General features: G+C 41.9%; 1 protein-coding gene and 1 pseudogene across 1 annotated transcript; both read left to right on the top strand.

Moving 5' to 3' along the window:
- LOC102838874 overlaps nt 1-12,056 on the top strand; it is a 32,442-nt pseudogene that overhangs the window by 16,942 nt on the left and 3,444 nt on the right.
- TRIM34 (tripartite motif containing 34) lies at nt 22-1,497 on the top strand (the record flags this gene model as incomplete). The annotated part of the gene is given in 4 exon segments (XM_006878302.1): nt 22-76; nt 677-780; nt 1,385-1,415; nt 1,418-1,497. Coding segments are annotated over 4 exon segments (270 nt in total), but the record flags the coding sequence as incomplete, so codon positions are not given.

Here is a 12,056-nt window from a genome sequence, read left to right as displayed (position 1 = left end):
ATTTGCTGACTTTGGGTATAGTCTCAGAACACTGTGGTCACATTCCTCATGGAGAAGGTAGTCAAGGAATGTCAGGTAGGTCCCAGGATGAAGACAGTGCTCAATAGGAAATCTCACCTTTGCAACCTATTTTAATCTCCTTGCCACCACATAGGGTACCCATTCCATACCCTATGCACTTCCATATCCTATGCTCAGCTTTCAAAGCCTGAAGACAAATTCTGTGCATTCCTTAAATTTACGTAAAGGATAATAGAATAGAATAGAATACAGACTCTTAACCAAGAATACAAAGACTGTTGTTTTGTTTTTCCCTCATGTTTTGTGGATGTAGAATTGTTTCTGGTGATAAGCTTTGATTGCTCCTGTGAGCATTAGCGTTTCTGAGAACATTACAGATTGGGTATGGTAGTGCTAACGAGAGGAAAGAATTTTCCTTATTGCAGGATTGAATCTTCTTCTAGGGAAAGAAATTGGCTCTTTTTGGGTGACGATATGGTCATTTCCATCACTGAGTAATAAAGATTATATTCACCTCCTCAGATACTCATCACTAGCTTCATGATTTCATAAAGCTTGTCTTTTCTAAAATCAACCTGCTTATTGGCCTGATTTTCCTGTTTTCAGGTGTGATAAGGCTCATAGCTTGAGTCTGTTCTGATTACACTCTCACAAAAAAAGCTACATGCAACTCTTGACAGACTGAGGAGAGAGCAGCAGAAAGCTGAGACTTACAAACTAACAGCTGAGAAGAAAGAGCATCTTGGAAGACAGGAGGGGGTCGGGGGAGCTCTGTCTCTTCCCAAGGGAGTTTTGAAAAACAAATTTGGGCCAAAGCTTTAGTCCTAATCACAGGGAGGCCTCTTGCTTTTTCTTACCTGAGAGCTAATGAATCTTGAAGTCATGTGTTAGTCTTCCTCATCCCTTCTCTGTTGGGGCTTGTGGTTGGAGAGTTGGCATGTCACAAATGAACATAACCCAGAAGCTACGGTGAAGATGACTATTGAATATTGTGCTATTTTTTGTCATCAGTGATACTCTGACCCCTCTGGTGGAAGACACTGGGGCACAGGACTGAAGTTTTCTTAAGGCTTAAATTTGGGAATGTGGTTAATAGGAGTGTCCATACCTTTTCCTGCAAGCTAAGCCTCACCTAGGTGTCACATTTTGCCTCAGGGTTGGTTTATAGAAGATAGATGGAGGCCACTGTTTTGGTAAGAGGCACAGGAAAAATAGTAGAAAACACCTTTCCTAAGAGTTCCTTCCATCTACTCCTTTTGGGTTCAAACTCTCTGAAAAATCATTCTTTTTTCTGGCTTCGAATCCCTTTCAAAATAGGCCCTCAGTCTTATAGACTATCTACCTCTCTTGCCCATCATTGCAGTATCTGATAAAGACTGAGAGGCAAAAGATACAAAATTTAATCACCTCAGCAGCATCCTAAACAGCAAGGAGCTGAGAGAGCTGCAAATGTTGGAAGAAGAGAGGAAGATCTGATAAATTGGTGGAGGATGAGTGGGTTCCAGTAGAGCCAGGGGCCCAGTAGAGCCAACTGGTGAGAGCTCATATAAGATCTGGAGTCAGGGTCAGTGGTCAACAATGAGGTACTGCAGGTAAGAGACACAGAAGCACCTGATGAGAGAATCTAGATCACAGATTAAGTTTCCTTTCCTCTGTGTCCTTGGCTCTCATCCTGATGGCGATACTAAGTGGTCCTTTAGCCCTGCAGTACCTCTTCTGCCATCCATTTTTTATATCCAGAGATTAATAGAATGCAAGCATTCTAGGATAATGTCTCAGTTTTATTAATTTATGAAGGAAGGGTAGACATTTGACCTTATATTAAAGATTGTAGTATTTGGTGATATCCCATAGGTCTGTGATCTAAATACAGGGCATTTGACAATCAGCTCTTTACTCATTTAACCAAAAGCAAAGCCAGTCATTTTCAGATTTAGGATATGTGCTCATTTCATTTTAACTGTGTTAAGTATGCATGTAACAAAACATTTACCCTTTTAACATTCTTTACATGCACAATCCAGTGACATTAATTATGTTCATCATGTTGTACAACTGTTACCACCATTTCCAAAACCTTTCATCACCAGTATTAGAACCTCAGCATCCCCTAAGCAGTGATTCACTTCCCGCACCCCAATCCCCATCTCCTGGTCTGGCAACTACTCATAAAGTTTGTTTTCTATATATTTGCCAATTCTAGATATTTTATACAAGGAGGAATATACTATATTTGACTTAATTGATTCATCATAGTACTTTCAAAATGTATTCATGCTGTAATATCATTAGGTGTTCATTTCTCTTTATGGTTGAGTAATTTTCCTATATGTATGTGCCACATTTTGATCACCATATTTTCATGTAAATAATGTGCACATTATATGGGTTTGGAAAACTGTGCAATCCCCTTGCTTGTTAGTTTCCTTTGCATGCTATGCACATCATATGTGTGTGCACATTAGTTAAGTGGGAAGGTTACATGTATAAAATATGATATACATTTATCTGTTGGTGGACATGTAGGTTGTTTCCACCTTTTGGGATGAACCCTGATTTATAAGTACTCATTTATATTCCTGTTTTCATGTCTTATTAGAGCATCATGTGGTAATTCTATGTTTAAATTTTAAGAAACCTCTGAACTGTTTGCCACAGTGGCTGAGCCAGTTTTCAGTTCCACCAGCAATTGATAGCAGCTCCAATATCTCCACATCCTTGACAACATCTGTTGTTTTCTATTGTTTGATCATAGAAAGGAGATTTTGTGACACATTGGTTAAGTACTTGGCTTATAACTGAAAGGTTGTCAGTTTGAACCTGAGAAATCATATGGGGTTGCTTAGAGTCAAAAGCAATTTGGCAGAGTTAGTCATCATAATGGTGATGGTATGATCTCTCTCTGTATTCATTATAAATGACTAATGAATTTGAGCATCTTTTTTTTTATTTGTTGGCCACTCATATATATATATATAATTTTTTTTTTTTTTTTTGGATTTAGGAGACAATATGATTAAAATGTAAAATTTAGAGTCAGCTTCACTTATGTGTGTGCTAAAATTAAGGGGGTATAAATTGTCACCTATCATGACAAACTATGGATAACATTGTGAAAATAGGTATTCCAGAATACTTAATTGTACTCATGAAGAAACTGTACATGAACTAAGAGGCAGTCGTTTGAACAGAACAATGTGATACTAAATGATTTTAAATTAGGTGAAGTGTCCTTTCACTATACTTTTTCAATTGGCATGCTGAACAAATAATTCAAGAAGTTGTATTAGCTGAAGAAAAACATGGCATTTATCTAGACATTGAGGTTAGTACTGTCTAATTTTTCAATGTCACAAATCATGGGTTCCTCATCTACAAATTTTTAAATGTTGCTTTTATCAGGAAACTTTCCCCTATTCCAATATTTAGAATTGTCTTGCCCCTGTGACCCTTTGTCTATCAAACTCTTTAGCTTTATTATATCATAACCTATTCTCTGTAGTAAGGAGCTCTGGCATAATAGTGGTTATAAGTCGGGCTGCTAATCTCATGGTCAGCAGTTCAAAACTACCAGCTGCTCCAAGGGAGAAAGATGAGGCTTTCTGCTCCTGTAAAGATTTACAGCCTTGGAAACCCTGTACAGGGTCACTGTGAGTCGGAACGGACTCCACGGAACATAACCACTACCACTCTCTAGAGTCTTGTAGCCTGGGGGTTAGCTCCTGCACCTGAGCTCACCTGTACGCTTCCGATAATCTCTTCCTTGTAGTCTCTCTTTCTTCCTTAAGAACTTTTACTCATTCTTGGGATATATAGTTATGTGTTTGAAATAGGAGAGTTGCTTATTTGTCCTTTTTCATATTCCCAAAGAAAAATATCGAATCCCCACTGTAAACAGAGGAGTTTGCCACTGATCTGAAGGTACCTGGTAAAGTCTGTGAGCCACCATCCATGTCATTAGGGCAGTACATGGGAATCACACATGCCTACCCATCCCATTTCCCTGACAGATAACTAGTCTTTGAACATGTGAGGATGATTCAAACAGACATCATGCTTGGTAAAGTGAAGAGTCAATGCCCCTCAACAAGATGGATTCAAACAGTGGCAGCAACAATGGGCTCAAACATAACAGTTGTAAGGATGGGGCAGGACCAGGCAATGCTTCATTCTGTTGTGCATGGGATCGCTTTGTCGGAACCAATTTTACGGCACTTAAGTGTGGCACTGTGGGTTAATGTGCTGGACTGGAGGGTTACTTTGGTCGGCAGTTCAAGCTCACCAGCTACTCCTCAGAAACCCTATACAGGGTCACTATGAGTCAGTACTGACTCGAAGGCACTTAACAACAACAACAACAACAATCCAAAGACTTCTTATTTATCCAGTGCTAAGAGAATGATTTTAATAGGTTTCTAATTATAAATATTTTAAACCTTTTTATCACTGTTTCTCAAGGTTGGCGGTTCAAGCTCACCAGCTGCTCCTTGGAAATCCTATACAGGGTTGCTTTGGGTCAGAACCAATTCCATGGAACTTAACAACAACAAATCATTGTTCCCATCACTACTTTTTCCCTTGTGTATGTGCTCCTGAGACATGTAGCTGAAGGACTTAGTGGTGTCTTGATAATTAAAACTCTGAAGAAAGAAAGGGTCTGGAGTCCAGGTGTCTTTGTTTGAAGGGGGAAAAGGCAGTTACTCCCAGAGTGTAAAAGGCCTTGAGCTGGTAGGATGCAGCTTGCACTCCTGGATGGCAGGGGCATTGAGCTCTAAGAAAGGAATGTGTTAATAATCATAATGTGTTTATAATAACAAGTGGGTTAATATTCAGGAGGGCATAAAAACTGCCAAATATATGAGAGAAGTCAGGGCAGTCTTTGAAGAAGGCTTCTCATTGCCTTTCAGATCTGTAGATAAAACACAGGAGGATTCTGACCCAGTCTCTGTTACTGGCTGCAGCAGCTGGCGGTCCTACTTTTGTCTGGTAGCAATGCTTCTTCCTTCTCATTCCTCCACAGATCTCATATCTGTCCAACTACCTTCTCTCTCAATCTCTAAACTGACCATCCTGAGACCCAGAGAGTCAATGGGTTCCCTCCAGTCTCTTATATATGGTGTTTGCATGAAGTGTTATGTGCTTCTTGAATGTGAAGAAAGACAAATGTTAGGGAGTTCTAGGTTGAAACTGGCTCTTCATTAGGGTCCCTTCTCTTCAAACACCCTTTCTTGCTCATTTTTTCGCCACTAATAGTTTCCTTAAAAGGAGCTCTGGTAGCGTGGTGGTTATGAATCGGGCTGCGAGCCGCAAGGTCAGCAGTTCGAAACTACCAGTGGTTCCGCGGGAGAAAGATGAGGCGGTCTGCTCCCGTAAAGATTTACAGCCTCGGAAACCCTGTGTAGGGTCGCTATGAGTCGGAACCAACTCCACGGCACATAACAACAACAACCATCTCTTGCCCAGGAGGCAAGCAAAAATGCTAATCAGGTCACCAAATGGGACCATTCCCCCTGGTTTTCCCCCTGCCCTAAAACAGGTATGCAGCCTGGCTCCTCCCCAACTCTGATCCCATATAGGCCAGTGTTTCCCTCCATCCAGCTGACTTAATAAAATCTGAAACTGCTTCACGTCTGTGGCCCCGGTTTCTTCAACCAGGAATCTAAAACTGCTGAAACATATAAGGATTTCAGTTTCATTTCTCACTCAGCTCTGGTGGTGTGTGATTCCTGACCGCGCCCGCCCCTGGCCTGCTTTCTGTATTCTATGCAGAATTGGACTTCGTCACGCTGGTGGGAAGATACGTGGGACAGTCTGTGAAATTTGTGGAAGAAAAAGTTAAATGTGTTTGATGAGTTTTATTTACATTCCTGAAGAGGCTCTGCAGGAACAAAAGATTTTTTGCAGGCTTCCTGTTCCTAGCATCAATGGAAAGGCAGATTGATTCTGGGGCAGGGGCAGCCCAGAAAGAAGGGAGGTTAGAAGAAGGGAGGGAGTTTTCCTACCAGTAGATTCGGACTCATAGCTCCATAAGGTTTCAGAGTCTGTGAATCTTTAATGATACAGATGTCGTTGTTAACTGCCGTCGAGCCGGTTCCGACCCATAGCGACCCTGTATAGGGTTTCCAAGGATAAGCTGGTGAGCTTGAACGGCCGACCTTGCAGTTCAAATGGCTTTGTAGTCTGGCGAATTAACCCACAGCTCCACATCAAGGTGTGGAGAGGCTGAAAAACAAACCAAAAAACCCAACAGGACTCATTCCGAGAGACATTAGTTTATTACAGGAAAGAGAACAAAAGAGATGTTTTACTAACAAGGGAAAATTTCCCTACAAATGGCGAAACAGCTGTGTCTAGTACTGGGAGGCTGGATCCTGACTTTTTACCCCTCGGGCCCAGGGAGATAATTATTTTTATATCAGGGCTAACCAAGGAAAAGAGTCCTGGTGTGGCGCTGTGGGTTAATGCGCTGGAGTGCAAAGTCGGTGTAAGTATCATGGAGTTAATTACCACTCATAGTGACCATGTATAGGTTGGTTTGCAGTCCCTCTCCACATAGGTAGAGTCACGGTGTCAGATAGTCAGCCCCCTCCTAGGGAACAAAGGAGTTTCGGCAAGCATAGTGGGAGGAGTTCGCATATGCATAATTAAAGCAGAACAGGATAGCTCGAGGAGGAGGGGGCTGTCTGCCCCTGCCTAGGTAGCAGGAACAGGGGGAGGGATAGGAGATATGTTTCAGTGTGACCTTCGCATGGTCATTTTGGAGCATTAAGTTTGTGTCCGCCCCGCCCCCCCCTTTTTTTTTCCTGTTGTTGTTGTTAGGTTTTCTGTTAAGTGCCTTCGAGTGGCTTTCAACTCATACCGACCCTGTATAGGATTTCCGAGGAATGGCTAGTGAGCTTGAACCACTGACCTTATGGTTCAAGCCGTCTTTGCAGTCCAGTGCATTAACCCACAGCACTATATAGGGACCTGCATTTCTCCAAAATCTTCCCTCGTCCTCTTATGATTCTATAGTTTTAATTTTCCACTTTTCTGAGTGCACCTGTTGTTATTTGTTGTTGTTGTTGTCAAGTGTCATCGAATCGATTCCGATCCATAGCGACCATGTACAGGGTTTCCAAAGAGTAGCTGGTGAGCTTGAACCGCCGACCTTGCAGTTCAAACGGCTTTGCAGTCTGGCGCATTAACCCACAGCGCCACACCAGGACTAAGTGCCCTTAAGTTGGTTCCAACCCACAGTAACCCTGTGGGTTTTAGAGGAACAACTGGTGAGCTTGAACCACCTATCTTGCAGTTCAAACCAACTTTGCAGTCCAGTGCATTAAGCCACAGCCTTTTCCCACTTCCTCTCAAAGAAGTACCTGAGGTGGAGCCAGATTACCCATGTGTGAAAGTCCAGTCTCCTATTTGGAGCCAGGAGAGATGAACACCCATGAGAGAAGGAACAGATTTTTTTTTTAAAAAAACCCTTTTTATTGTGAATTGAGTGAAAGTTTATAGATTAGATCATCAGTTTTACATTCAACAAATCATACACTTTCATCTCAATTGCAATGGCATTATACGATCCGATCTCTTTCACAATTGTGTTCAATGATTATTGTAATGACCACACAGGACTGAGACACCACACTCAGTTATGAGACTTATTAGGACTAAAAACTGTAGAGGGCGCAGTTCTTTCCGTCAGGACACCTCTCCTCAACTGTGCTCACAGGAAGCTCCTCTCTGTCCGGGCAATGCTTCAAAGCTCTTTGAGGATTGCTGCTGTATGCCCTCAGGCACATCATAAGCCTCGGCCTGAAGGCTCTTGGCTCTGACTGCATAGATCAACAAACCTTTCTCCTCCATTTAACTCCCTGGAGATAGCCAATCTGCATTCAAGCCTCCTGCCCCAAATCTCTTATCTTTATTTGCTCTGGGGACTAGGAACCCCCCTGCTGTCTCAGAATCTGGCTCTAGGTTCTGCTGCTGCTTCTCCTCTCCCACTTAGCCTGTGTCACAGCTTTCTGTCTCTGGGTCAAGGAGGTTCAATGCACAGAAACATGGGAACCTAAGGATGCACTCCACTCTGGGCTCTTCTTCCCTGATGGTAATGAGATTCCTCACTTCTGCTTCTGAGCTGGCTCATTTTATACCCATGTTCGAATTCCAAGTTACACGATTAACTCTATTAACAATCCTTCACAACTGAATCTTATCATCCTATCAGTACTTTCTCCCAATTTCTCTGACTCAGACCCATCAGCAAATGAGTCAGGTAGTTACAGAGACTATATTGCTAGAAAAGACATTAAATAATGCGCTATACTACAGACATTTACATGACAACAGTAGTGAGGTTGACCGGGCAGTGTTTCGTTCTGCTATGCATAAGGTCGCTATGAGCTGGTATCGACTGGATGGCAACTAACAACAACAACAACTACAGACATTAAAAAGATTCCAAACCAAGCCCATTGCCATTGAATTGATTCCCACTTATAGCCCACCCAGGAAAGCCTATGAGGCACTTACACTCCGTCCCATGGGGTCTTTTTGAGATAAAATGAAGGGTCTACTGCACACATCAGGTTGTCTGAGGACAGCAGACTTAGGATAAGCTCATTGCTTTCCTTCTCTGCAGTTTTTCCAGAGTACTTTCTAGGTTAAAGCATAAGGAACATGCTCTTCCCTGAGTGCCCCAGAAAACATTGGCTTTAGTTGTTGTTAAGTGCAATTGAGTCAGGTCTGACTCATAGTGACCCTGTCTGTATAGGGTTTCCAAGGAGCAGCCGGTGAGTTTGAACCACCAACCTTGCAGTTCAAACTAGCCTTGCAGCCCAGTGCATTATCCTACAGTACCACACCAGAACTCCATTGTTGCTGTTGTTAGGTGCTATCAAGTTAGTTCGGACTCATAGCAACCCTATGCACAACAGAATGAAACACTGTCCATTCCTGCTCCATCCTCACAATTGTTGTTAAGCTTGAGCCCGATACTGGCACTGTGACAATCCATCTCATTGGGGATCCTCCTCTTTATCCCTGAGCCTCCACCTTACCTAGTGTGATGTATTTCTCCAGGGACTGGTGCCTCCTGATAGTATGTCAAAATATGAGAGACAAAGTCAGGCTATCCTGGCTTCTGAGGAGTATCTGGCTACACCGATTTATTTGTTCTTCTGTCAATCCATAGTACTTTTAATATTCTTCCCCAGCATCATAAATCAAGTGCATCAATTCTGTGGTTTTCCTTGTACATTGCCCAACTTTCACATGCATATGAGGCTATTGAAAATGCCATGGCTTGGGTCAGAGACATAATAGCCCTTAAACTAATACTTTTGTTCTTGAACACTTTAAAGGTCTTGTGCACCAGATTTCCTGATACAATATGTCTTTTGATTTCTTGCCTACTGCCTCCATGAGTGTTGATAGTGTATCCAAGCAAAATGAAGACTTTGACAATTCAATCTTTTCTCCATTCATCATAATGTTATTTATTGCCCCAGTGGTGAGGACTTATTTTCTTAACGTTGAAATGCAACTTATACTGAAAACTGTGGTCTTTGATCTTCATCAGTAACGATTTTAAGTTCTCTTTGCTTTCATCAAGCAAGCTTATATCATCAGCATATCACAGGTTGTTAATGAGCCTTCCTCCAATTTTGATACCACATTCTTCATATAATCTAGCTACTCGAATTATTTGTTCAGTGTAAAGATTGAATAAGTGTGCCAGGGGAAAGAATACACCCTGGCACACACCTTTCCTAATTTTAAACCATTCAATATATCCTTGCCTCTTGGTAGATGTACAGTTTCCTCATGAGCACAATTAATTGTTCTAGAATATTCATTCTGCACAATGTTGTCCACAGCTCGTCATGATACACACAATCAAGCCGTTGCATAGTCAATAAAACACAGGTTAACATCTTTCTGGTATTTTCTGCTTTCAGCCAAGATCCATCTGACGTCAGCAGTGATATCCCTCATTCCACATCCTGGACTGAATCTGGCTTGAACTTCTGGTAGGTCCCTGTCAATGTACTATTGCAGTCATTTTTGAATTATCTTTAGCAAGACTACATGCATGTGATAATAATGATATTGTTCAATGACTTCAGCATTCCATTGGGTCACCTCTCTTTAGAATGAGCATAAATATGGATCTGTTCCAATCAATTGGCCGGGTTGCTGTCTTTCACATTTCTTGACATAGATAAGTGAGTGCCTCTAGTGCTCCAGTATTGAAAGATTTCAGTTTGTATTCCATCAATTCCCAAAGTCTTGTTCTTTGCCAATGTCTTCAATGCACCTTGGACTTCTTCCTTCAGTATCACTGGGTCTTAATCATATGCTGTCTCTTGAAACAGTTGAGCATAATCCATTTCTTTTTGGTACAATGACTCTGTGTAGTCCTTCCATCTTCTTTTGATATTTTCTGCATCATTCAAGATTCTGCCCATTTGTTGTTGCTGTCAAGTCAGGTCTGACTCCTAGCAAACTTGTATAGGGTTTCCAAGGAGCCGATGGTGAGTTTGAATGCAGCCCTTGTGGTTCAAACAAACGTGCAGTATAGTGCTTTATCCTACAATTGTTGTTGTTGTTAAGTGCCGTCGAGTCGGGTCCGACCCATAGCGACCCTGTACAGGGTTTCCGAGGGTGTAAATCCTTACGGGAGTAGAAAGCCTCATCTTTCTCCCGCGGAGCAGCTGGTAGTTTCGAACCGCTGACCTTAAGGTTCGCAGCCCAATTCGTAACCACTACGCTACCACTTCAATATTATAAGTCGAGGCTTGAATTTTTTCTTCAATTCTTTCAGTGTGAGAAATGCTGAGCATATTCTTCTCTTTTGGTTTTCTGATTCTAGGTCTTTGCACTTATCATTGTAATATTTGACTTTGTCTTCTTGAGCTGCCCCTTTGAAAATTTCTGTTCAGCCCTTTTACTTCCTCGTTTCTTCCATTTGCTTTAACTTCTCTACACTGAAAAGCATGTTTCAGAGTCTCTCCTGACATGAATTTTGGTCTTGTCCTTCTTTCTTGCTTTCTTAATGACCTTTTGCCTGTATGATGTTCTTGATGTCATCCCACAACTCCTCTGATGTTTAGTCATTAGTGTCTAATGCATCAAATCTATTCTTGAGATGATCTCTAAATTAGGTAGAATATATTCAAGGTTGGAGTCCTAGTGTGGTGCTATGGGATAATGCACTGGACCACAAAGTTGGTTTGAACTGCAAGGTTGGTGGTTCAAATCCACCAGCCTCTCCTCAGAAACCCTTTACAGGGTTGCTATGAATTGGAACCAGCTCAGTGGCACTTAACGGAAATAACATATTCAAGGACTGCAAGGTTGGTTTGAACTGCAAGGCTGATGGTTCAAGCTCACCAGCTGCTCCTTGGAAACCCCTATACAGGGTCGCTATGAGACATTAACCAACTCACACACACTTAACAACAACAACGCAGTGAAGATAAGAGAAACCATTGCAAATATATAGCCTGTGGTGCAGTTGGTTATACTTTAGATATGAAGAGTGTCCACTCTGATAAGAGGACTTAACAAGAGGAGAGTTGAGTGTAGTATGTTATTGTTGTTGTTGTTGTTATATGCCATGGAGTCGGTTCTGACTCATAGCAATCCTGTACAGGGTTTCCGAGGCTGTAAATCTTTACGGGAGCAGAAACCTCATCTTTCTCCTGCGTAACAACTGGTGGTTTCGAACTGCTGACCTTAAGGTTCTCAGCCCGATTCGTAGCCACTATGCTACCAGAGCTCCTTGAGTAATATAAGGAGTATTCAAAAGTTCATAAAACATGAAATTAAAAGATACTGAAATGTTTCCACAAACTTTTGGAAGCCCCGTTGCACTGATATTAAGCCAAACATTCCAAGCTGTGTAAAGCTCCAGTGTAAAATCTGAAACACCAGTGAGTTTAGTGCTTTTCTTATTGATGATTGGTTTGCTGTGTGAAATACCAACAGACTGATGGTGGGTCCGATGATTGGTTTGCTGTGTGAAATACCAACAGACTGATGGTGGG

The sequence above is a fragment of the Chrysochloris asiatica genome, unplaced genomic scaffold (assembly GCF_000296735.1).
Source record: "Chrysochloris asiatica unplaced genomic scaffold, ChrAsi1.0 scaffold00140, whole genome shotgun sequence".
Classification (NCBI taxonomy): Eukaryota; Metazoa; Chordata; class Mammalia; order Afrosoricida; family Chrysochloridae; genus Chrysochloris; species Chrysochloris asiatica.
This window is presented reverse-complemented; position numbering and strand designations above follow the sequence as displayed.